The sequence below is a fragment of the Phocoena sinus genome, chromosome 8 (genome assembly GCF_008692025.1).
Source record: "Phocoena sinus isolate mPhoSin1 chromosome 8, mPhoSin1.pri, whole genome shotgun sequence".
In the NCBI taxonomy this organism is placed as follows: Eukaryota; Metazoa; Chordata; class Mammalia; order Artiodactyla; family Phocoenidae; genus Phocoena; species Phocoena sinus.
The window spans coordinates 72396528-72423323 of record NC_045770.1 but is presented as its reverse complement, the minus strand read 5'-3'; the positions used below and the strand labels follow the sequence as shown (position 1 = coordinate 72423323).

Below are 26796 nucleotides of genomic sequence, written 5' to 3'. Positions count from 1 at the left end.
TTTGTTACCCTGTTTCTCACTGAGACGATAGTATTTGACTTGTAGAGAACCTCAGTTCCTAAAGATCTTTTTTATGTTAACTCATTTCACTACAATAGATATGAAGCATTTTATAACTTAGAATAGATGATATCCATACATAAAAAAAAATAGGAATATGGGGAACATGGTACATTTTATTTTAGTTATTTATTTTCTTAACATCTTTATTGGGGTATAATTGCTTTACAATGGTGTGTGAGTTTCTGCTTTATAACAAAGTGAATCAGTTATACATATACATATGTTCCCATACCTCTTCCCTCTTGCATCTCCCTCTCTCCCACTATCCCTATCCCACCCCTCCAGGCGATCACAAAGTACCGAGCTGATCTCCCTGTGCTATACGGCTGCTTTGCACTAGCTATCTACCTTACGTTTGGTAGTGAATATATGTCCATGCCTCTCTCTCGTTTTGTCACAGCTTACCCTTCCCCCTCCCCATATCCTCAAGCCCATTATCTAGTAGGTCTGTGTCTTTATTCCTGTCTTACCCCTAGGTTCTTCATGACATTTTTTTTTCTTAAATTCCATATATATATGTTAGCATTCGGTATTTGTCTCTCTCTGACTTACTTCATTCTGTATGACAGACTCTAAGTCTATCCACCTCATTACAAATAGCTCAATTTCGTTTCTTTTTATGGCTGAGTAATATTCCATTGTATATATGTGCCACATCTTCTTTATCCATTCACCAATGATGGACACTTGGGTTGTTTCCATCTCCGGGCTATTGTAAATAGAGCTGCAATGAACATTTTGGTATATGGCTCTTTTTGAATTATGGTTTTCTTAGGGTATATGCCCAGTAGTGGGATTGCTGGGTCATATGGTAGTTCTATTTGTAGTTTTTTAAGGAACCTCCATACTGTTCTCCACAGTGGCTGTATCAATTTACATTCCCACCAACAGTGCAAGAGGGTTCCCTTTTCTCCACACCCTATCCAGCATTTATTGTTTCTAGATTTTTTGATGATGGCCATTCTGACCAGTGTGAGATGATATCTCATTGTAGTTTTGATTTGCATTTCTCTAATGATTAGTGATGTTGAGCATTCTTTCATGTGTTTGCTGGCAATCTGTATATCTTCTTTGGAGAAATGTCTATTTAGGTCTTCTGCCCATGTTTGGATTGGGTTGTTTGTTTTTTTGTTATTGAGCTGCATGAGCTGCTTATAAATTTTGGAGATTAATCCTTTGTCAGTTGCTTCATTTGCAAATATTTTCTCCCATTCTGAGGGTTGTCTTTTGGTCTTGTTTATGGTTTCCTTTGCTGTGCAAAAGCTTTGAAGTTTCATTAGGTCCCATTTGTTTATTTTTGTTTTTATTTCCATTTCTCTAGGAGGTGGGTCAAAAAGGATCTTGCTGTGATTTATGTCATAGTGTCCTGCCTATGTTTTCCTCTAAGAGTTTGATAGTTTATGGCCTTACATTTAGGTCTTTAATCTATTTTGAGCTTATTTTTGCATATGGTGTTAGGGAGTGATCTAATCTCATACGTTTACATGTACCTGTCCAGTTTTCCCAGCACCACTTATTGAAGAGGCTGTCCTTTCTCCACTGTACATTCCTGCCTCCTTTATCAAAGATAAGGTGACCATATGTGCATGGGTTTATCTCTGGGCTTTCTATCCTGTTCCATTGATCTATCTTTCTGTTTTTGTGCCAATACTATACTGTCTTGATTACTGTAGCTTTGTAGTATAGTCTGAAGTCAGGGAGCCTGATTCCTCCAGCTCCGTTTTTCGTTCTCAAGATTGCTTTGGCTATTCGGGGTCTTTTGTGTTTCCATACAAATTGTGAAAATTTTGTTCTAGTTCTGTGAAAAATGCCAGTGGTAGTTTGATAGGGATTGCATTGAATCTGTAGATTGCTTTGGGTAGTATAGTCATTTTCACAATGTTGATTCTTCCAATCCAAGAACATGGTATATCTCTCCATCTGTTTGTATCATCTTTAATTTCTTTCATCAGTGTCTTATAATTTTCTGCATACAGGTCTTCTGTCTCCTTAGGTAGGTTTATTCCTAGATATTTTATTCTTTTTGTTGCCATGGTAAATGGGAGTATTTTCTTGATTTCACTTTCAGATTTTTCATCATTAGTGTATAAGAATGGCAGAGATTTCTGTGCATTAATTTTGTATCCTGCTACTTTACCAAATTCATTGATTAGCTCTAGTAGTTTTCTGGTAGCATCTTTAGGATTCTCTATGTATAGTATCATGTCATCTGCAAACAGTGACAGCTTTACTTCTTCTTTTCTGATTCGGATTCCTTTTATTTCCTTTTCTTCTCTGATTGCTGTGGCTAAAACTTCCAAAACTATGTTGAATAAGAGTGGTGACAGTGGGCAACCTTATCTTGTTCCTGATCTTAGTGGAAATGCTTTCAGTTTTTCACCATTGAGGACGATGTTGGCTGTGGGTTTGTCATATATGGCCTTTGTTATGTTGAGGAAAGTTCCCTCCATGCCTACTTTCTGGAGGGTTTTTATCATAAATGGGTGTTGAATTTTGTCGAAAGCTTTCTCTGCATCTATTGAGATGATCGTATGGTTTTTCTCCTTCAATTTGTTAATATGATGTATCACGTTGATTGATTTGCATATATTGAAGAATCCTTGCATTCCTGGAATAAACCCCACTTGATCATGGTGTATGATCCTTTTAATGTGCTGTTGGATTCTGTTTGCTAGTGAGGATTTTTGCATCTATGACCATCAGTGATATTGGCCTGTAGTTTTCTTTCTTTGTGACATCCTTGTCTGGTTTTGGTATCAGGGTGATGGTGGCCTCGTAGAATGAGTTTGGGAGTGTTCCTCCCTCTGCTATATTTTGGAAGAGTTTCAGAAGGATAGGTGTTAGCTCTTCTCTAAATGCTTGATAGACTTTGCCTGTGAAGCCATCTGGTCCTGGCCTTTTGTTTGTTGGAAGATTTTTAATCACAGTTTCAATTTCAGTGCTTGTGATTGGTCTGTTCATATTTTCTATTTCTTCCTGATTCAGTCTTGGCAGGTTGTGCATTTCTAAGAATTTGTCCATTTCTTCCAGGTTGTCCATTTTATTGGCATAGAGTTGCTTGTAGTGATCTCTCAGGATCTTTTGTATTTCTGCAGTGTCAGTTGTTACTTCTTTTTCATTTCTAATTCTATTGATTTGAGTCTTCTCCCTTTTTTTCTTGATGAGTCTGGCTAATGGTTTATCAATTTTGTTTATCTTCTTAAAGAACCAGCTTTTAGTTTTACTGAACTTAGCTATCGTTTCCTTCATTTCTTTTTCATTTATTTCTCATCTGATCTTTATGATTTCTTTCCTTCTGCTAACTGTGGGGGTTTTTTGTTCTTCTTTCTCTAATTGCTTTAGGTGCAAGGTTAGGTTGTTTATTCAAGATGTTTCCTGTTTCTTAAGGTAGGATTGTATTGCTATAAACTTCCCTCTTAGAACTGATTTTGCTGCATACCATAGATTTTGGGTAGTTGTGTCTCCATTGTCATTTGTTTCTAGGTATTTTTTAATTTCCTCTTTGATTTCTTCAGTGATCACTTTGTTATGAAGTACTGTATTGTTTAGCCTCCATGTGTTTGTATTTTTTATAGATTTTTTCCTGTAATTTATCTCTAGTCTCATAGCGTTGTGGTCAGAAAAGATACTTGATACAATTTCAGTTTTCTTAAATTTACCAAGGCTTGATTTGTGACCCAAGATATGATCTATCCTGGAGAATGTTCCATGAGCACTAGAGAAAAATGTGTATTCTGTTGTTTTTGGATGGAATGTCCTATAAATATCAATTAAGTCCATCTTGTTTAATGTATCATTTAAAGCTTGTGTTTCCTTATTTATTTTCATTTTGGATGATCTGTCCATTGGTGAAAGTGGGGTGTTAAAGTCCCCTACTATGAATGTGTTACTGTCGACTTCCCCTTTTATGGCTGTTAGCATTTGCCTTATGTATTGAGGTGCTCCTATGTTGGGTGCATAAATATTTACAATTTGTTATATCTTCTTGGATTGATCCCTTGATCATTATGTAGTGTCCTTCTCTATCTCTTGTAATAGTCTTTATTTTAAAGTCTGTTTTGTCTGATATGAGAATTGCTACTCCAGCTTTCTTTTGGTTTTCATTTGCCTGGAATATCTTTTTCCATCCCCTCACTTTCAGTCTGTATGTGTCTCTAGGTCTGAAATGGGTCTCTTGTAGACAGCATATATATGGGTCTTGTTTTTGTATCCAGTCAGCCAGTGTGTGTCTTTTGGTGGGAGCATTTAATCCATTTACATTTAAGGTAATTATGGATATGTATGTTCCTATTCCCATTTTCTTAATTGTTTTGGGATTGTTATTGTAGGTCTTTTCCTTCTCTTGTGTTTCTTGCCTAGAGAAGATCCTTTAGCATTTGTTGTAAAGCTGGTTTGGTGGTGCTGAACTCTCTCAGCTTTTGCTTGTCTGTAAAGGTTTTAATTTCTCCATCAAATCTGAATGAGATCCTTGCTGGGTAGACTAATCTTGGTTGTAGGTTTTTCTCCTTCATCACTTTAAATATGTTCTGCCAGTCCCTTCTGGCTTGCAGAGTTCCTGCTGATAGATCAGCTGTTAACCTTATGGGGATTCCCTTGTGTGTTATTTGTTGTTTTTCCCTTGCTGCTTTTAATATGTTTTCTTTGTATTTAATTTTTGATAGTTTGATTAATATGTGTCTTGGCGTGTTTCTCCTTGAATTTATCCTGTATGGGACTCTCTGTGCTTCCTGGACTTGATTAACTATTTCCTTTCCCATATTAGGGAAGTTTTCAACTATAATCTCTTCAAATATTTTCTCAGTCCCTTTCTTTTTCTCTTCTTCTTCTGGAACCCCTATAATTTGAATGTTGATGTGTTTAATGTTGTCCCAGAGGTCTCTGAGACTGTCCTCAGTTCTTTTCATTCTTTTTTCTTTATTCTGCTCTGCAGGAGTTATTTCCACTATTTTATCTTCCAGGTCACTTATCTGTTCTTCTGCCTCAGGTATTCTGCTATTGATTCCTTCTAGAGTATTTTTAATTTCATTTATTGTGCTGTTCATCGTTGCTTGTTTCATCTTTAGTTCTTCTAGGTCCTTGTTAAATGTTTCTTGTATTTTGTCTATTCTATTTCCAAGATTTTGGATCATCTTTAGTATCATTATTCTGAATTCTTTTTCAGGTAGACTGCCTATTTCCTCTTCATTTATTAGGTCTGGTGGGTTTTTATCTTGCTCCTTCATCTGCTGTGTGTTTTTCTGTCTTCTCATTTTGCTTGTCTTACTGTGTTTGGGGTCTGCTTTTCGCATGCTGCAGGTTCGTAGTTCCTGTTGTTTTTGGTATCTGTCCCCAGTGGCTAAAGTTGTTTCAGTGGGTTGTGTAGGCTTCCTGGTGGAGGGTACTAGTGCCTGTGTTCTGGTGGATGAGGCTGGATCTTGTCTTTCTGGTTGGCCGGTCCACATCTGGTGGTGTATTTTGGGGTGTCTGTGGACTTACTATGATTTTAGGCAGCCTCTCTGCTAATGGGTGGGGTTGTGTTCCTGTCTTGCTAGTTGTTTGGCATAGGGTGTCCAGCACCATAGCTTGCTGGTTGTTGAGTGAAGCTGGGTGCTGGTGTTGAGATGGAGATCTCTGGGAGATTTTCGCCGTTTGATATTATGTGGAGCTGGGAGGTCTCTTGTGGACCAGTGTCCTGAAGTTGGCTCTCCCACCTCAGAGGCACAGCACTGACTCCTGGCTGCAGCACCAAGAGCCCTTCATCCACATGGCTCAGAATAAAAGGGAGACAAAGTAGAAAGAAAGAATTAGTAGAAGTAGAAAGAAAGAAAGACAATAAGAAAGAAAGAAAGGAAGGAGGGAGGGAGGAAAAAAAGAAAAGGTAAAATAAAGTAAGATAAAATATAATAAAGTTATTAAAATAAAAAATTATTAAGAGAAAAAATAAAAAGGGACGGATAGAGCCCTAGGACAAATGGTGGAAGCAAAGGTATACAGACAAAATTTCACACAGAAGCATACACAGTCACAAAAAGAGGAAAAGGGGGAAAATATAATAAATCTTGCTCTCAAAGTCCACCGCCTCAATTTGTGATGACTCATTGTCTAAAGGAGGGAAGGAAGGAAAGAACGATGATAAAGTAAAATAAAGTTATTAAAATAAAAAGTAATTATTAAGAAAAAAATTTTTTAAAAAACGGACGGGTAGAACCCTCAGACAAATGGTGGAAGCAAAGCTATACAGACAAAATCTCACAGAGAAGCATACACATACACACTCACAGAAAAAGGAAAAGGGGAAAAAATCATAAATGTTGCCTTCAAAGTCCACCTCCTTAATTTGGGATGATTCGTTGTCTATTCATGTATTTCACAGATGCAGGTACATCAAATTGATTGTAGAGCTTTAATCGGCTGCTTCTGAGGCTGCTGGGAGTGATTTCCCTTTCTATTCTTTGTTCTCACAGCTCCCAGGGGCTCAGCTTCGCATTTGGCCCCGCCTCAGGCCCCGCCTCTGCGTGTAGGTCGCCGGAGGGCATCTGTTCTTCGCTCACACAGGACGGGGTTAAAGGAGCAGCTGACTTGGGGGCTCTGGCTCACTCAGGCTGGGGGGAAGGAGGGGCACGGAGTGGGGGGCGAGCCTGCGGCAGCAGAGGCCAGCATGACGTTGCACCAGCCTGAGGCGCCCCGTGCTTTCTCCCGGGGGAGTTGCCCCTGGATCGCGGGACCCTTGCAGTGGCAGGCTGCACAGGCTCCCCGGAAGGGCAGTGGGGATAGTGACTTGTGCTCGCACACAGGCTTCTTGGTGGCGGCGGCAGCAGCCTTAGCGTCTCATGCCCGTCTCTGGGGTCCGTGCTTTTGTGCTTTTAGCCGTGGCTCGCGCCAGTCTCTGGAGCTCCTTTAAGCAGCGTTCTTAATCCCTTCTGCTCCCGCACCAGAAGACAAAGAAGGAAGAAAAAGTCTCTTGCCTTTTCGGCAGGTCCAGACTTTTCCCCGGACTCCCTCCAGTCCAGCCGTGGCGCACTAACCCCCTGCAGGCTGTTTTCACGCCGCCAACCCCAGTCCTCTCCCTGCGCTCTGACCGAAGCCCGAGCTTCAGCTCCCAGCCCCGCCCGGGGCGGTGGGGGAGCAGACAAGCCTCTCGGGCTGGTGAGTGCTGGCCGGCACCAATCCTCTGTGCGGGAATGTCTATGCTTTGCCCCCTGCACCCCTGAGTCTGCGCTCTCCTCCGTGGCTCCGAAGCTTTCACCTTCCGCCACCCGCAGTCTCCGCCGCGAAGGGGCTTCCTAGTGTGTGGAAACTTTTCCTCCTTCACAGCTCCCTCCCACTGGTGCAGGTCCTGTCCCTATCCTTTTGTTTATTCTTTTTTCTTTTGCCCTACCCAGGTACGTGGGGGGGTTTCTTGCCTTTTGGGAGGTCTGAGGTCTTCTGCCGGCGTTCACTAGGTGTTCTGTAGGAGTTGTTCCACGTGTAGATGTATTTCTGGTGTGTCTGTGGGGAGGAAGGTGATCTCCCCGTCTTACTCTACGCCATCTTCCCGGATGCCTCTCGGAAAATGGTATATTTTAAATCAAATCTAATGTTTGTTTTTAGAACAAGAATCAAAGCGATTAATATTGTACTTTTTTTTTTTTTTGCGGTACGCGGGCTTCTCACTGTCGTGGCCTCTCCCGTTGCGGAGCACAGGGTCTGGACGCACAGGCCCAGCGACCATGGCTCACGGGCCCAGCCGCTACATGGCACGTGGGATCCTCCCGGACCAGGGCACGAACCCGCGTCCCCCGCATCGGCAGGCGGACTCTCAACCACTGCACCACCAGGGAAGCCCTTCATTGTACTTTTAAGAGTACTTTCTTTGAAAGGCTAAAAATAAATTATCATTTTATGATAATCTAGGATATCCTTTTAATTTGTTGTTTTTCTACCCATTGTTGCTTACCTACGTGATTTTTTTCATCATATTTTAGTAGTACATTGTGCAAAACTGTTGAACTTCAAAATTGTCATAAAGGAAAGCAGAAACATAAAAGTATCATCTGAATATTAGAGTTCACCGATAGTCAACATTTTCTCAGTCTGTCAGTGGCCATCAGGATTTGTGCTATTATTCTCTGTGCTACTAAGGCCATGAGAAAGAATGAAAGTGGTTATTTTTCCTTTGTGGAACTTGATAGTTTAACTTTAAAGATTTTGATTTTATGATGTAAAACAAACACCTGTTTCACGGCATCATTAATTAACTCATGTCTTATTATTGATGTGGATGCCTGTGCAAGCGTTGATTTTTAACCATCTCCAAGAATATTGAAGTAAAAGAACCACTTAAAGTGAAGTAATAGAGGCAACTTCCCTGGCTGTCCAGTGGTTAAGACTCCACACTTCCACTGCAGGGGGCGAGGGTTCAATCCCTGGTCGGGGCACTAAGATCCCAAGATTTCACATGCTATGCAGTGAGGTTGGGGGGAAAAAAAAAAGAAGTAATAGAGATTACATTCTTAATAGCAGTCTCTTCTGAAATATTGCAGAAGACTGAGGATTGATGCAGATGTTGGGACTTTAAAACAGCTCTTTCTGACTCCATTACATGTAGATTTTGAACAACCACCTTTATAAGAAAATCAGAGAATTTGTCATCTCTTTTTATAGCTTTTTTGTTACCTGGCAGACAGCTTCCTGCCTAACCTGACTTTTAAAACCACCTTCATGAGATTGGTGCTCACTGAGGGCATTGACTAAGCAGTGAAGGCAGCTGTTGAATAGTGAAAAACCTGTTGGTGGTGCTTTTCCATCAGGTCTGGGCAATTGCAGTGATATTTTAATTCAGTTGTATTATTTAATGAGGGAAAAGTTGTGATCTATAACTTAAATTCTTCATTGAAGTTACTGTAAGACCAGGTGTTCTTTTTGTTTTGTTTTTTGGCTGCGTTGGGTCTTTGTTGCTTCACATGGGCTTTCTCTAGTTGCAGCGAGCGGAGGCTACTCTTCGTTGCAATGCTCGGGCTTCTCATTGTGGTGGCTTCTCTTGTTGCGGAGCATGGGCTCTGAGTGCACAGGCTTCAGTAGTTGCAGCACGTGGGCTCAGTAGTTGCGGCACGCAGGCCCTAGAGTGCGTGGGCTTCAGTAGTTGCAGTGTGTGGGCTCAAGTAGTTGTGGCACTAAGGCTCTAGAGCGCAGGGTCAGTAGTTGTGGTGCACAGGCTTAGTTGTTCTGTGGCATGTGGGATCTTCCCGGACCAAGGATGGAACCCACGTCCCCTGCATTGGCAGGCGGATTCTTAACCACTGTGCCACCAGGGAAGTCCCATGTGTATTTTTTGTATATCATCTTTGCAAGTTACTAGCAAAAACATTTTCTACTGGAAGATCAGTGGGAAAAGATATGGAATTTGGACAGTTTTCCTTAGATTTTCTGCCCATTGCAGGCATTATATATCAACAAAAGCATCAGAAGGAAGGTAAACTTTTTCTTGATATCTAAAAAACTTAAAAATTTAAGTTTCTGTTTCTTCAGATTCAATTACACTTCTTAAAACATTTTTGTTAGGACTCGCATATAACTTTTACCAATTTGGCATTGCCAAATCTATAAAAGAACTTGAACTCTGATTTTAAAGGTTTAAAACTACTTGACCGGCACCAAGTTACAAAGAATAAATTTAGGAGACAACATTAATACTTGTTTGTTCTCTTAATAGCACATGCCAGAATACAGCAGAAGCAGGTATGGATATTGGTCATCTGTATGTTTTCAGGGCTGAAAACGGGCATTCAAGAAAAGCTTTGGTCCCCAGCTGGGCATTCCCATGGAGAATTCCAAACTCTATTGGATAGGGAAGAGTGGCATGAGGGACCAGTCACTCCACCTTGATTCATGCATAGCACTCTCTGTCAGACCCTGATGTGCTGGTGGTGCACCCAGGTGGCAGTGATCTGGGAGTGATGAAGTTGTTTGATATTTTAATCCAAATTAAGAAAGATTTAAGATTTATCGGGACTACCCTGGCAGTTCAGTGATAAAGAATCTGCCTTGCAATGCAGGGGATGCAGGATCAATCCCTGGTCAGGGAACTAAGATCCCACATACTGCGGGGCAACTAAGCCCGCATGCCACAACTACTGAGCTTGTGCGCCTCAACTAGAGCCCATGTGCTGCAAACTACAGAGTCCACACTCTCTGGAACCTGCGCACCACAACTGCAGAGCCCACGTGCCCTAGAGCCTGCACACCACAACTAAAGAAGAGAAAAACTGCACGCCACAAGTAGAGAGAAGCCCATGTGCTGCAGCAAAGATCCCGCATGCCACAACTAACAACCGGCACAGACAAAAATAAATAAAATAAATAAATCTTAAAAAAAAAAAAGATTTATTAAGTAAATGTTCAAGAATGTTACTAGAGTGTGGTCCAGTATGGTACCCAGAAAAGTGTGGTCCCACTCAACGAAACCTCTACATGTTATGAATATACGTGTGAAGAAAGTCAGTGGACAAATTGGCTCTTTTATGAAGTACATCGGAGGATGTACCATCAGTACATCACACACACGCATACACACAAATACATACCACATTTTCTTTTTTTTTTTCTTTTTTTAATTAATTAATTTATTTATTTTTGGCTGCACTGGGTCTTTGTTGCTGTGCACGGGCTTTCTCTAGCTGTGGCGAGCAGGGGCTACTCTTCATTGCAGTGCACGGGCTTCTCATTGCGGTGGCTTCTCTTGTTGCGGAGCACGGGCTCTAGGCACGTGGGCTTCAGTAGTTGTGGCACATGGGCTCAGTAGTTGTGGCTCATGGGCTCTAGAGTGCAGGCTCAGTAGTTGTGGTGCACGGGCTTAGTTGTTCCGCCACATGTGGGATCTTCCTGGGCCAGGGCTCGAACCCGTGTACCCTGCATTGGCAGGCAGATTCTTAACCACTGTGCCACCAGGGACGCCCATACCACACTTTCTTTATCCATTCATCTATTTTTTTCTTCAGTTATTTGTTTATTCATTTAGTCATTCAACGTATATTTACTAAGTGCTTGCTACATGCCAGGAGTAAGAACAATACAAAGTAACTTCCTGCCTTCATGGAGTTTACATTTCAATGGGGGAAGACAGAAAACAAACTTACAGCATAGTATACAATGCACCAGATGGAGATAAATGCTACCTAGGAACATTCAGACGAAAGAGGGGCACAGGAAGACCTGGAGGGTGAGGACTGCATTCTGATCTCACCTCCTTTATATCCACCTTGCTCACACCACTGGCCTCCTGTCACTCCTTGAGCCCCAAACACACTGGTTTGCTGTTTCAGCCCCATCCGCGCTCTGCTCGCTTGGATGGTGACCGGGAGATCTCCAAGACTGTGCCTTATACTTTGAGGTGGGAGTATGTTTATGGTTCAAGGAACTGCAAAGAGACTAGTGGTGTGAGCGAGGCGTGCACAGAGGGATGGGGTCGGAGGGGAAACAGGGCTGGCTCAAGTAAGCCCTTGTGGGTCAGGGGGAGGAGGCCTGTGGCTTTTCCTCTACGTGAGCTGCGGAGCCACGGGCAGGCTTTGAGCAGAGGAGTGATCTGATCTGATTGCTATTATAACAGATGCCTCTGTGCCAGACCCCGGGAGGGAAGTGTGGCAGCAGAGCTCCCCACCCCGAGGAGGCCACTGCGAGAATCCGGGTCTGAGATGGTGGCTCGGACCAGTGTGGGGACAGAGGATGTGGTCACATATGCTGAGGAGGGGTATCCATTCATCTATGGATGGACACTTAGGTTGCTTCCTTCCAAATCTTGGCTATTGTAAATAATGCTGCAATACACAGGGGTGCATACATCTTTTTGAATGACTGTGTTTGTTTTCTTCAGAAAAATACCCAGAAGTGGAATTGCTGGGTCATATGGTAGTTTTGTTTTTAATTTTTTGAGGAACCTCCATACTGTTTTCCATAGTGGCTGCACCAATTTGCATTCCTAATAGCACGGATTTCCTTTTCTCCACATCCTCACCAACACTTGTTATTTGTTTTCTTTTTGATAATAGCCATTCTCACAGGTGTGAGGTGATACCTCATTGTGGTCTTGATTGCATTTCCCTGATGATTAGTGATGTTGAGCATCTTTTCATGTACCTGTTGGCCATCTGTATGCCTTCTTTGGAAAACTATTCAGGTTCTCTGCCCATTTTTTAATCAGGCCGTTTGTTTTTTGATGTTGACTTGTATGAGTTCTTTGTATATTTTGGATATTAACCCCTTATTGGATATTTTTTGCAGCCATCTTCTCCCATTCAGTAGGCTGCATTTTCTTTTTGTTGATAGTTTCCTTTGCTGGTCAAAAGCTTTTTTAGTTTGATGTAGTCTCCCATTTGGTTTTTTTGTTTGTTTGTTTTTTGGGGTTTTTTTTGCTTTTGTTTCCCTTGCCTGAAAAGACATACCCAAAAAAATATTAAGACCAATGTCAGAGTACTCCCCATGTTTTCTTTTTTTTTTAACATTTTTTTCTTACAGTTGTATTGAGATATAATTGACTTACAGCACTGTATAAGTTTAAGGTGTACAGCATAATGATTTGACTTACATACATCATGAAATGATTACCACAGTAAGTTTAGTGAACATCTGTCATCTCCTATAGATACAAGAAAATATATTTTTTTTCTTTGTGATGAGAACTCTTTAGGATTTACTCTTAACAACTTTCCTATATAACATATAGCAGGACTTCCCTGGTGGTGCAGTGGTTAAGAATCCACCTGCCAGTGCAGGGGACACGGGTTCGATCCCTGGTCCAGGAAGATCCCACATGCCGCGGAACAGCTAAACCCGTGCGCCACAACTACTGAGCCTGCGCTCTAGAGCCTGAGCTCTAGAGCCCGCGAAGCACAACTACTGAAGCCTGCGTGCCACAACTACTGAAGCCTGCGCTCCTAGAGGCCTTGCTCCGCAACAAGAGAAGCCACTGCAATGAGAAGCCCGCGCACCGCAACGAAGAGTAGCCCCTGCTCACTGTAACTAAGCCCGTGCGCAGCAGTGAAAACCCAAGGCAGCCATAAATAAACAAAAATAAATAAAATATAGCAGTGTTAATTGTATTAATCATGTTGTACATTACATCCCTAGTACTGCTTATGTTTTCTTCTAGGAGTCTTAACGGTTTCAGGTCTTACATTTAATTTTAACCCATTCTGAGTTTATTTTTGTATATAGTGTGAGAAAGTCCAGTTTTCCCAAAACCGTTTATTGAAGAGGCTGTCTTTTCCCCGTTCTGTATTCTTGCGTCCTTTATCATAGATTAATTGACCGTGTAAGTGTGGGTTTATTTCTGGACTCTCTGTTCTGTCCAGTTGATCTATGTGTCTGTTTTTATGCCAGTACCATACTGTTTTGATTACTGAAAAGCTTTGTAGTGTAGTTTGAAATCAGGGAGCATGATACCTCCAGTTTTGTTCTTTAACATGGTAGATTCTTAAATTGTTCTTGTTCACAAAATAATTCTAAGGTATGACTTTGATTCTGACCCATTTTGTTTTAAAGGATGGAATCTGTCCTTCAGATTAATTGCCCTTTGTGCTTAAGCCTGCTTGTAGCATCTTTCATGATTATGATAGTTGAATGATTTTGTAGCGCCATTTCTTTTTTGAAGTAGTTACTACTTTGGCATCTATTTTAATAAGGTCTAGGGCTTCCCTGGTGGCGCAGTGGTTGAGAGTCCGCCTGCCAATGCAGGGGACACGGGTTCGTGCCCCGGTCGGGGAAGATCCCACATGCCGCAGAGCAGCTGGGCCCGTGAGCCATGGCCGCTGAGCCTGCACATCCGGAGCCTAAGCTGGAGATGGGAGAGGCCGCAACAGTGAGAGGTCCGCATACCGCAAAAAAAAAAAAAAAAAGGTCTATACTTAACCTCCACTTTTGAAACTTGAATTGTTATGTAAATTAATCTAAATCTTTCTTTGTGCTGTGTGTTTATTTTCAAGAAGTGTAAACCTGCTGTTTTTCTTTTTCTCATTGATTGTGGTAATAGAAACTTTCTAGAGTTTAAATAAAGAGTTCTGCTCTAATAGTGTTTAAAAGATAAATTGAGGTCCCCTGATTTCTTTGGAAGAAAGTTCCATAGCCCGCCCAGAGCCTGGCCAGTAGTATTAGAAGCTTATATATTCATAGACTATAAATAAAAGCCTTTTGTAAGCAGCTTAATGAATTTGCCTGATTTGTGTTTAATAGCACGAATCAGAATGACTCTGCTCATATAGTTGTTTGAAATGTTTCTCCTATTTCAGAGATTGACCTGTTTTTCTGTTTTTCTTCTAAAAGGAAATAATACGGGCTTGATCCAGTGATCCACATGGGCTTGACCCAGTTTCTCAGTAGATGGGTCAATAGTCTTCTGTTTCAGATTGCTTAGGCTCCATAGTTTGCTCTGTAGCACAAATGCCCGACCAAAGATCATTATGTGGGTCTTGAGCAAGTAACTTCAGGAAGGAAAAATGCTGGGGGCGGGGGCAAGTGATTCACTTTGCTGGTTAGAGGTAAGATCAGAAAAGTTACTGTTTATAGTTATTTTGTATTTTTCTTTGAGGTTACCATGGATTCTTTCTCTAATATAAATGAGCTCCTTTTTGAGTTGTAGGAAGTAATCATCAGTAAGTACTGTTAGGAGATAAATAAAACTGATTATCTTTAAGTGTTTAAAGATGGTTTAAAATCAGGTAGTGTATATACCAGTGTACTTTGAAGATACTGGCCTAAATTATTCATTGAATTATCAGATCCACTGAGTAGAGTATTGGTTTCCTAATAGTAGAAAAATCGTCTTATTTCCTAAGGATTAAGTTTAGTGATTGGATCCTATCTGACATTTAAATGAAGTTTTTGTTCAGGATTGTTTTTCAAAATCTATGTTACCTTTTCAATTGCTGCTAATCTGGAATTGTAGAAGGGCACTTCTGAAATCCGACTCTGCATGAGTAAAGGTCTACAATGTGTGGGGACTTGAGGTATGGCAGTTTGCCACAAACTCATTAATCCAAGGCTTGTTATAGCAGGTATAAAGAATATTAAAATTTCTCTTAAGACGTTTGAGAAAAAAAAAGATTTTTTTGTTTGAAGGGCAATCAAAAATAAGAACCTTCTACCAAACGTTTTTCTTACTTGTTAATGTAAACAATCTCTTAAAGTGTCATGGTTCATTCAATTTTGAACTTTAATCTGGGTTTTTCTCTTGGCATTCACATTGCAGATCTTAATTACAGTTTGTTTCTTCTTTTTAGAAAGCAGATGGATTTAAAGTGTTCAAATATACTGTATAATAAGGTCTCTGTGTGATAGAGGAGAGGACTAAGTCTAACCTTGGCATTTCTAGCCTCCCCCGGTGAACTGTGACCTTTATAGAAAGTGATTGCTGCCTCAGCTTGAGTCCCATTTTGAATGTTAATGGCTTTAGCTGGAGACTTATTTGGAAGGACTTATTTGGCCCTGCATTGTAGCATTTGCCTTAACGTATAAGAGAAACAGAATGTAAATTCCAGGATTTAAGTGTGTTTTTTAAAATTGGTTTTTGAAAATTCAGCATCATTATAACTTGATTCATTTTATTTATAGTATTTATTTTATTTATTTGGTTTGCTGGGTCTTAGTTGTGGCACATGTGCTTCTCACTTGTGGCCAGCAGATTCCTTAGTTGTGGCTCGCCGGCTCCTTAGTTGTGGCATGCAAACACTTAGTTGCAGCATGCATGTGGGATCTAGTTCCCTGACCAGGGATTGAACCCGGGCCCCCTGCATTGGGAGCTTGGAATCTTAACCGCTGCGCCACCAGGGAAGTCCCTTGATTCATTTTAATGTAGTAATTTTAACAAAGTTTGTTGATATGGTTGTGTGTGAAAAATACAGACTAGTTATAAAAAGACCCTTAAGTTTGTATTAGTTCAGATAACTTCTACACAGATAAATGGGACACTAACTGCTGCATATGACTGACCAGACATTTGAATACCTAACCAACCATATTCATATAATTTGGGTTCCCCAATCTCTGGGAGAAGGTTTGTTGTATCTCACAGGAACCATTTCATATAGGATATAATAAGAAAGTTCTTTTAGAAACAAGTTTTTAAATTCCTATTGTTAATGCATCTTTATCATAAAATGGGGACTTAACGAGATACCATCTCCACTAGTCATTATTTTGTAAATCATCCTCTGGGCACAAAATTCTAAACTTGTAGAAATTACCCCTTTTTGCTCTCACTTAGGACTTAATAGTGCGATATAAGAAACTAGAGATTTTGGTTTGGCATAAATTGTCTGCAAACAAACAGCTAAGTCATTTTTTTTGTCCTTTTTTTTTTTAATTGAAGTATAGTTGATGATGTTAATTAGCAAAGTGACTCAGTTATATATACATTCTTTTTCATATTCTTTTCCATTACGGTTTATTACAGGATATTGAATATAATTCCCTGTGCTATACAGTAGGACCATTCTATATATATATACCAGTTTGCATCTGCTAATCCCAAACTCCCAATCCTGTCCTCTCCCACTCCCGTCCTCTCCCACTCCCCTCCCCCTTGGCAACCACCAGTCTATTCTATATGTCCCTGACTCTGTTTCTGTTTCATAGATACGTTCATTTGTGTCATATTTTAGATTCTACATATAAGTGATATCATATGGTATTTGTCTTTCTCTGACTTAGTTCACTTAGTATAATCTCTAGTTGCATCCATCTTGCTGTAAATGGCATTATTTCGTGTTTTTTTTATGGTTGAGTAGTATTCCATTGTATATATTGTACCACATCTTCTTTATCCATTCATCTGTTGATGGACATTTAGGTTGTTTCCATGTCTTGGCTATTGTAAACAGTGCTGCTATGAACATAGGGGTGCATGTTATGTTTTTCAATTATAGTTTTGTCTGGATATATGCCCAGGAGTAGGATTGCTGGATCATAGGGTAGTGCTATTTTTAGTTTTCTGAGGAACCTCCATAGTTTTCCACAGTGGCTGCACCAACTTAACATTCCCACCAACAGTGTGGGAGGGTTCCCTTTCCTCCACACCCTCTAGCATTTGTTATTTGTAGACTTTTTAATGATGGCTATTCTTACTGGTGTGAGGTGATACCTCATTGTAGTTTTGATTTGCATTTCTCTAATAATTAGTGATGTTGAGCATCTTTTCATGTGCCTATTGGCCACCTGTATGTCTTCTTTGGAGACATGTCTATTTAGGTCTTCTGCCCAATTTTTGATTGGGTTGTTTGTTTTTTTGTTGTTGAGTTATATGAGTTGTTTGTATATTTTAGAAATTTTAAGCCCTTGTTGGTCACATATTTTGCAAATATTTTCTCCCATTCTGTGGGTTGTCTTTTCAGTTTGCTTATGGTTTCCTTTGCTGTGCAAAAGCTTGTAAGTTTGATTAGGTCCCATTTGTTTATTTTCATTTTTATTTCTATTGCCTTGGGAGACTGACCTAAGGAAACATTGGTGTGATTTATATCAGAAAATAAAACAGCTGTTTTGCCTAAAACAGCAAAGTCTTTAAATCATACTGAGAGGAAAAGCAAGTTGTCTTGCTGAGAAAGGGAGGCGAGTACTTCTGAATGGTGAGGAGTGAAGCACATAATTAAAGGGTTAGGATTCTTGTTCCAAAGCAGAATGGGAGAAGAGAGTGGAAGACTCCCATCTGGTCCTTTAAGTCCTTGAAGATGTTCTGAGGACTTTTTTTGCCTTTGTGGGAAAATGGTAAAAGGAGGGCTTAAGGCTTTCTGAAAGAATCCAGAGGATTGAGGATTTGGGTTAGGTTATGGCAGGTGAGGCCTTTGGAATTAGAAGTCCTGGTGATCTGACAGAATGAGAGAGAGGCTGCCATGGCAGGCAGCCTGTATACAGGACTAAGAGAGATGGACAAGGAGTTGGGACTGAGGGGAGATACTGGGACCAGGAGTGGAAGAAAGGGAGGTCGAAGGTACAAAAAGGAATGAGTGGAGATAAGAATTGATGAATTTGGGGAGGTTGCTAGTCATCCCGGTATAGGAGGTTGTGAATAAAGAGGTGGTCAGAGAGGAAGACGACAGGAAAATGTGAGTGGAATGAGCCCAGAGGTGATGCAGTAGCTGGTAAATTGATGAGAACACTTTGGAAAAGTCAGGTGTTGAGAGGCCAGGGATGTGAAAAACAAGACCTCAGGTTGCCCTCTGGCTTTACAACTCTGAATTCCAGAGCACACATTGTCTGAAAGTTAATGGTTTTGCTTCTCAGAAATACGAAATAATACGCTGACATATTTTTGTAAAATCAGAAGTGAACTCTGAAAAGCATATAATATATGGATTTGTATTTTAACAATCAGTCAGAAGTATTAATTGCCTCCTTGTAAACACTGGAGGGTGGATACTGTTTGGGCTCCTCAGCAGGAGGTTTCTAACAGGAAAGAGGGAGACTCTAAGCGGGAGAGTCTGATATTGGGCTTTTCCTTTCACCATGTACAAGCAGTGACCTTAGGGCAGATGGACGAATGACACTCCTCAGGAAAACCTGGCCATGGGAGACACTGTCTTTACTCATTTTAGTAGAACCCAAGTCAAAAAAAAAACATAGTTCTTCTGTGGTGGAAACAAGAAAAAGAGGGGAAAAAAACACAACTCTAGATTTAGACTCTTTTTTTGAAACCTGTAACACCTGAGAACTCCAAGGTCTCCCAGTGTCATTTACAAAAGCCCAGAAAAGCACTCAGGGTATCCTGGGTATGGACCAGCTTCTGGGAGAAAACAACTTTACGAATCAAAAACCACAAAAAGTAGAGTGACCAGACCAGTGTATGGAATAGCGAGAGTTGTGATCAGATGGGACACTGAAGAGCACAGGTGGCGCTGGTTGCGGTGTGGTTTGGACAGTGCAGTTTCCTTGAAGAAACAGTCAACTTTGCATGGTACCAGGAAGGAGCCTATAACGGATGGGAACATGAGTGGTGAGACTCTGGGTACATTTTTACAAACTGACTTGAAGGGTTTTTTTCCCCCTAATAAGCAGAACTCAGCGTCAAGGTGATAACAGTTTTCAGCTCAAAGTGGAAGCGATACTTTCTGTTTATCTGTAATCATTCTTTATTCATTGTAAGCAATAAAGGTAAGTATAATTCCCACGTGTATTCCATCATCAAACATAATTGAAAATACCATTTATCATTTGCTGATTTAGGACCCTAACTAAAAACATTGGCAGTCATAAAGAGTATCCATACTTAGTTAAAAGGGAGGACCTTTTGAAGAAAATATCTGAGGAGTAAGTTTTATATAAGACACTGATTAGGAAGGTACATTTGGGAGAGAAGAGTAAAGAATCTGAGAATAAGCAGAATTTTATCAGCTGTTGAATTTTTTGGATGGCATTCTCCTTTGCACATCTGCTCTTTCCTATTCTTTTCGTAAAGGGTAAAGGAGTAAAAGTCTTACAGAAGGGAAGCCATGTTAACCTGTATATTAGTTTAAGGAAACTCTGCCCATTTTCAGTCTTACTGGCCTCTAGAGTGGGTTCCTTCCTCCTTCAGCTTAGCAGTAAAGCCTGAGAATAGACTGGACCTGAATCAGATGTTTTACCTTGGTATAAATTTGTTGTCCCATTTGTTGGAGACTTAGGAATAACTGTAATCTGTAGGGATAGAGCCTCTGCCTCATTGAGAAAATAGCTAATTGTTTGTGCTATTAAGGCAAGAAAGTGGGTAAATATGGATTAATAGTAATCTCTTGCAGGCAAAGTATTTCTGAATCAACTCAGATTTTAAATGATGTTTTATGAAGTTGTGACATAAAATTTTTCTTTCCTCGCACTTTGAAAGTGTTGACTCATATTTTGTCCTGTTTTGTGATGGCTCTTGTGAAAGGAATAGAAAGAGATTGGGAAATAAGCAAGTGTTTCTGCCTTTTTCTCCTGCAGGTCCCAGTAGGGATGGCACAATCAGCGAGGACACTATCCGAGCCTCTCTCATCTCAGCAGTCAGTGACAAACTGAGATGGCGGATGAAGGAGGAAATGGATCGTGCCCAGGCAGAGCTCAATGCCTTGAAACGAACAGAGGAAGACCTGAAAAAAGGTCACCAGAAACTGGAAGAGATGGTTACCCGTTTAGATCAAGAAGTAGTAAGTAACTCATTGAATAGTTGTACTAGTTAGATTGAATCATAGCCATGGCAAAGTGTTCTGTATATACTGTGGTTACCCTGAACGTTGTGGGTATAGTTAAAGAGTTCTGAAAATTATACACACCTTTAAGCATTTTCACATAGCTCCTCTACAGCTTTGTTAAAAAAAAAATGCAGCCTGTGGTTGGAATGTAGTCTTTGATTGGGGAGTGGATGTATTCAGAGGAGTTTTGCTTGCACCTTCACCCCGGGGGATAATGTTTTGACCCAAAGGAGGACTGTTTGAGCGCTTGATGTTACCAGACAGTTACTAGGAAATAAGAATTTGAGAGAGCTCTAAGTCGTGATAAAGATCTGCAGACCCTGGGTACAAACTTAAGGGTCAGTTCTTTTGTTTCCAAATGTCGTTTGAACTATATTTAAAGTATCTTTGGTGAGCCCTTCTAGGTGAGCCCTTCTAACTTAATAACCCATAGTGTATGCAACCTTTAGCTCTTAAGCTTTCTCACATTTTTATCAGACTGCTGTGCCCTTATGAGTCAAGTCAGCCCTGTGGCTTCTATTGTTTAGTGATTAGAGGCACTAGCATAATTTGAGTGCCAGCTTCACTCTTCACTTTCATTCCTGTGATGGAGAATTTGTTCCAGCAAGTGTGCATTTTTGATGAAAGGGTAAAAAGTGTTTGAGGGCTTTGGAGAAAGTGATTTGTATGTACACATTACTCTAATAAAATGGTTCTAGTGTGTAAAGTGAGCTTCTCAATAGCCAGCTATTTTCAAAAGTTCAGCAAAGTGACACCAGTACAGTTCAGAGCCTGCAACTACCACCTGCTGTATCTTGTGACTAAAGTTCAACTGTTTGGAGTTCTATGTGTTGAATCATCTGTACAGACTGGGGAAAGTTATTCCTCTGAGGCAGATGGCCACTTGATTTGAAAGAAGGACCTCCTTTATAATTTTCACGTAAGGAACCTCCTGCTGGAAAGTGTCTTGTCTGATGGCTTAGTTTGCAGTATCATTTGTCACTGGTAAGTGACAAGCTTATCACTGCCACCAAAAGTGCTCAGCTCAGCATCTCCTGTTTTCACTCAGCATGTTAGAGCACACCTTTTCCTCTAACTTTGACTAATGTGATACATGAATCTCATCCATGAGTTGTTTAAGCATTGTTTTATTAGCAAGTCTGTTTCTGTGAAGTTGAATTGTAGATGTCTGACAAGCAGATAATTAGTATAAAATCATCATGCTTGGACTATTCTGTTTTCAGGCTGAGGTTGATAAAAACATAGAACTTTTGAGAAAGAAGGATGAAGAACTCAGTTCTGCTCTGGAGAAAATGGAAAATCAATCTGAAAACAATGATATTGATGAAGTTATCATTCCCACAGCCCCACTATACAAACAGATCCTAAATCTGTATGCAGAGGAAAATGCTATTGAAGACACTATCTTTTACCTGGGAGAAGCCTTGAGGCGGGGAGTAATAGACCTGGACGTCTTCCTGAAGGTATGTCTTCCTCGCTCTGCTTTCCAGGGTTTCAGAACATGTTTTAGAGACACTGACCTTGAAAACCACAGATCAAGAGGGTTTCTCTGTAGGAGGTGGGTTAAAATTCTTTGTCTTTCCAAAAGAGGGCAAGTGAGATAAATGGCTGTGCAAGTGAGATAAATGGCTGTGAGCAATGCCTTCCCACCTACAGAGGGGGCTGAGGATCATCTGAGTAGGGGAAGAAAAGTGGGCTAGTGGCTGCAGTTCCCCACCCCTGGGTGGATCGTGAAGTACAGTCAGATTTCCATTGATTCTTTCAGGTCACATCACCGAGATCATTGACTGCCCCACCCTTATTGTTTTTGCTTTTTTCCTCTGTTAATTTTTTTAGACTTGCATAGTTTTATACTTGTTTTCCCAAATCAAACAGCCTTGGGAAGTATTGGGTTTGCCCTGCTGGTAATAGAGCCCTTCTGAATAAAGGTTATATTCCAGGCTTAATGTTATTGTACAGACATGAAGATCTGTAAGCCAAGTTTGGCTACTTCTCTCTGTTGGGTCAGGAAGAGCATGGCTTTAGGAATAATAGCAGCCATCCTCTGGATATTCAGTACAGCTGCTGCTGATGCTTCAGTGCACATGCGAGGCTGGTCAGGTTGCTTGCTGATCTTGCCTGTCTTACTATGAGCGTGTGGCCAAACCACTCTTGGACCTGGTGCAAGCACGTGAATAGCTGCGACCCTAGAGAGGACTTCCTTTCTGTACACTGTCCCCTGCTTGGGTGGCATGGCCTAGGGAAAGATACACATGGAGAGGCAAGAGAGGTACACTGTTTGCTAGGCACTGGACAAAAGCTGGCCTTGTGCTATACTCATCCTTGCCCTTCCCCTTTTTTAGCCAAGTGGGAACAAACAGTCACAGTTTGTACAAAAGTTTTTTGTAACTTTTGTTAGGATCACAGTACAAGTTTCCAAGTTTCCCTGCCATCTTGGTTGTCTCAAGTGCAGCTTGAACTCCTGAGCCAGATCCTGGAATGTGGTGCTTTCCCTGTGAAGAAGGCCTTTGTATAGGGTCTCAGAAGACTACTTTCCTTAACACAACCTGCCAGCATCAATCCAGTGAGTTTAAAAAGCCACATGTAATAAAGTATTGGCTCCAAAGGAAAGTTGATATGAGTTTAGGTTCTTAGCTCCCACCTAGGTTACAAACTGTCTGATAGTTCATGCCTGGGCCTGGATCAGAGCCAGTCTAAACTGTTGAAACTTTTTCCCCCTTCACAGCATGTACGTCTTCTGTCCCGTAAACAGTTCCAGCTGAGGGCACTAATGCAGAAAGCAAGAAAGACTGCCGGTCTCAGTGACCTCTACTGACTCCTCTGATACCAGCTGGAGATTGAGCTCTTCTAAAGCATTCTTTTCTTCTCTTCCTTTCTCTTATATCAGTAGGTGCCCAGAATAAGTTATTGCAGTTTATCATTCAAGTGTAAAATATTTTGAATCAATAATATATTTTCTGTTTTCTTTTGGTAAAAGACTGGCTTTTATTAATGCACTTTCTATCCTCTGTAAACTCTTTTTGTGCTGAATGTTGGGACTGACTATGCTAAATAAAATTTGTTGCATAATTTTTCTCCTTTACTGAACATCTTTAGGAAAAATATATGAAACCTAAATAAGAAGCTCGGCTTCTAATTTAGCAAAGTATATCATCCATCGTGAGTTGAAATTTAGCATTATTTATCCTCTAGCATATAAAGTGAATTCTATTCAATATGGGCTATAATACCACACAGAAATCTAAATTTTCAAATATTTGAAATTGAGGGATTTGAGTGACTTTTGTTTGTGAAAGGTCCTGGCTGGTACCCTCCTACCAGTTCCTGCCTAGATTTGTTTCCTTTCCAGGCCTGACAGAACCATAACTAACTTTTCATCAAGAAAGGAGCAGAGTGGCCAGTACCAAGCTACACACGTGAGAATTTATGTTAACTAGGCAAGATGGTCTGGCCACAATTAAGGAGGAAGGTACAGTGCACACTGCCTCTCTGCATTTATTGTCATCTAAAGTCAGTCTTTCTGGTGAGTGATTCTGTAGTCAAGATTGTGGCCACCCATCCAATGATCTACATGTCCTAAAAAGCTTATCTAGCAGAACAGAATTTTCTCTGTCAAAATGAGAGAGCTAGAAGGTTCATGAGGTTATAAAGAAATGAACATTCTAATTTAAGATGTTTTAAGGTATTCAGGCAGCCAGACAGCCTACTCTATACTTCTCCCAAGAAAAGAAAGACATTTGGTCTCACTCATCACTGAAGAGTTTATATAGTTTAGATCTTTTCTTAAAAAATGAAAATCTACTTGTAAAAATTATCAGAATAGAAACTAGCAAGGTTTAATCTAGTGTTAGGTTTGAAGCTAAAATTTTTTCTTTTTTTTTTGCGGTACGCAGGCCTCTAGCTGTTGTGGCCTCTCCCGTTGCGGAGCACAGGCTCCAGACGCGCAGGCTCAGTGGCCATGGCCCACAGGCCCAGCCGCTCTGCAGCATGTGGGATCCTCCCGGACTGGGGCACGAACCCGTGTCCCCTGCATCGGCAGGCGGACTCTCAACCACTGCGCCACCAGGGAAGCCCTGAAGCTAACGTTTAAATGAGTTATTTTTGTGTATACATTTATTCTTACATGGTAAAGGAAGTTACAGCTTTTTTATAGCATACAAAACGAACTTAGTTGTATTAGCCAGCCAGAACGAAATAATTAGCATATGCTTGATGAAAAGAATCACGGTTTCTAAACACAATAAACACACATCATACATTCTTTTGGACCAAATGGCAACTACATATATAATATACAAGGCAAGTACTGGTACATCAGAGGTACCAAAATACCTTATTTGATGCAGTGACTTAGGAATTACAAAAAATAAGTATCATCCAACATTTGGATGCTAAATAAAAGAGCTGAGGGGCTAAATAGTGGAGTCACGCTTCCCTCCTTCTTTTTTCCGACTTTTAGGAATTTGAGTTTATTCAAAAGTTTGACGTATTTAATCCTGTAACTAACCACTCTCTCTCTTTCGATAACTTCAGAATGGTAGTTTTAAGCAACTTTAAAACTTGCGCTCCTTCTGAATTTCCCAGAGAGTTTCTGCACCCTTTTCTGACGGGCCTCTTCTGCAGAGGTCAGCTTTACCTTTATGAGGTCTGTAATAACATTCTCGCCCAGGATACATGGAACACTAAGGTATATTCATTTGTTCAATAGTGGCCCTGAAAGTAAAGACTTAAAAATTATTCCTTTTTCCTTTCTTCTAACAAAGGTCTGCAATATGAGAAACAACAGTTGCTGGGTGAACTGAGTATTTAACAGATTTGTAGTATCAACTGTGGCAGAAAAAGATACAAGGAAAGGGGATTCTCTGGTAGTGCAGTGGTTGAGAGTCCGCCTACCAATGCAGGGGACACGGGTTCGAGCCCTGGTCCGGGAGGACCCCACATGCGGCGGAGCAGCTAGGCCCGTGTGCCACAACTACTGAGCCTGCGCTCTAGAGCCCACGAGCCACAGAGAAAAAAAAAGATACAAGGAAAGAACAATTTGAAACAGATGACTAGACATATTTATTGTTCAAATTCATCTGCCATCTTCCCACATAGGCCCCAACCTCTTGCCATGTTTGCTGGGACCAACCCTCCTTTTCCTATCTTCTTGCCCCCAAACCACTTCCTATCAGGGAACCACTTCAAAATTCCTATTACTTTATTCCCAGTGATTTAATTTCATTTTACTTTACCTTCTCCCATTCAAACTAGCAGAGGGATCTTACCCAGGCCCCAACTTCCCCCTCCCCAGGAGACCAACTGCTAATACTTTTGTGATCAGTGCTTCTTTCTTAGGTCTCTTCACTGGACCTCACTGAAGAAACTGGTAGAGAACAACTCAAAATGTGGCAAGACCTACCACAGTGGTTCCCAGTGTTACTAGATATTTGTAGAGCTAGTTCACTCAGTTAAATAATAAAGATGCAATAAGACTTTTATCTAATAGAATGTATAAGAAATACCACACTAGGCCAGGACAAAGGTCTACAAAGGTAGGCCTCTTCCTCCTCTACCACCATCCCTTTGTCTCTGTCTCTTCAGCAGCAGCAGCAAAGAACAGACTTTAGGAAGAGAGGTGCTTCCATAAGATCAACTTCAAACATTTTCATCAATGCTCTTTTACCTCTATCTTATGTTGATATTAAATATTTTTTCAAACATAAATATCCTACCTTACTCATGATGGAAACTGGATGCACTCCTAAGATTCTTCAGAATACTTTGTTAAATCAACACAGGTAGGGCAACACCCATTTCTTTTTAATCACCTCACAGCCACTGTGGAGTTGGAAGAAATCATGAACATAAGTTAATTTTAGAAGAAATACTTGTCTTTGAACATCCATATTGCGGCAGCCTGACAATGCCACAAATCTGAAATGTTTTCATCAATAATTTCTCCTAGGAATTTCTTATAGGAGTTGGTTATGTAAGGTAGGAAAACAGTTACGACGGTAAGTACGGAGATCCAAAAGTTAATGTGAAATCAATTTTACTATCAACTGTAAAGAATATATAGCAACAATTAGAAAAAATATATTGTCAGTTAACAAGTGAGTGCCTACTATATGGTAGATACTGGGTTAGGCTCAGCAGTGAGTGAGACAGACTTAGTCTAGTCCCTAACTGCTTAAGAGTTTATAATGTGAATATGATCACACCAAAATAAAAGTAGAAGTGCTAAGGAAAGAAAAGTCCGGCAGATACAACATATACTTAAAGGACACAAGTCTCATCCCTCTGGCACAATTCAGGCTTACAGCTAACTTCCAAGGTACTGAAAATACAAAACATACTACCTGGGGGGCCTCCCTAGTGGCGCAGTGGTTGAGAGTCCGCCTGCCGATGCAGGGGACACGGGTTCTCGTGCCCCGGTCTGGGAAGATCCCACATGCCGCGGAGCGGCTGGGCCCGTAAGCCATGGCCCCTGAGCCTGTGTGTCCGGATCCTGTGCTCCGCAGCGGGAGAGGCTACAACAGTGAGAGGCCCGCGTACCACAAAAAAAAAAAAAAAAAAAAAAAAGGAGAAGCCAAGGAACAAAAGAAGA

General features: G+C 40.8%; 2 protein-coding genes across 3 annotated transcripts in view; one reads left to right on the top strand and one right to left on the bottom strand.

Annotated features, from left to right (window-relative positions):
* Nucleotides 1-23281, top strand: part of TSG101 (tumor susceptibility 101) — a 58707-nt gene extending 35426 nt beyond the window's left edge. Inside the window, exons 8-11 of one of the 2 annotated variants that reach the window (XM_032641618.1) lie at nt 19960-20162; nt 21431-21670; nt 22606-22770; nt 22933-23281. In XM_032641618.1, coding sequence (XP_032497509.1) covers nt 19960-20162; nt 21431-21670; nt 22606-22722 — 560 coding nt within the window. In that variant the 3' untranslated portion in view covers nt 22723-22770; nt 22933-23281. The remainder of the gene's footprint in view (nt 1-19959; nt 20163-21430; nt 21671-22605; nt 22771-22932) is intronic. The other variant, XM_032641619.1, reaches the window with a different exon arrangement.
* A 1018-nt stretch (nt 23282-24299) lies between these two features.
* LOC116758350 (L-lactate dehydrogenase C chain-like) overlaps nt 24300-26796 on the bottom strand; it is a 46609-nt gene continuing 44112 nt past the window's right edge. The window contains 1 exon segment of the mRNA XM_032641174.1: nt 24300-26027. The gene's annotated coding sequence lies outside the window, so the exon portion shown is untranslated.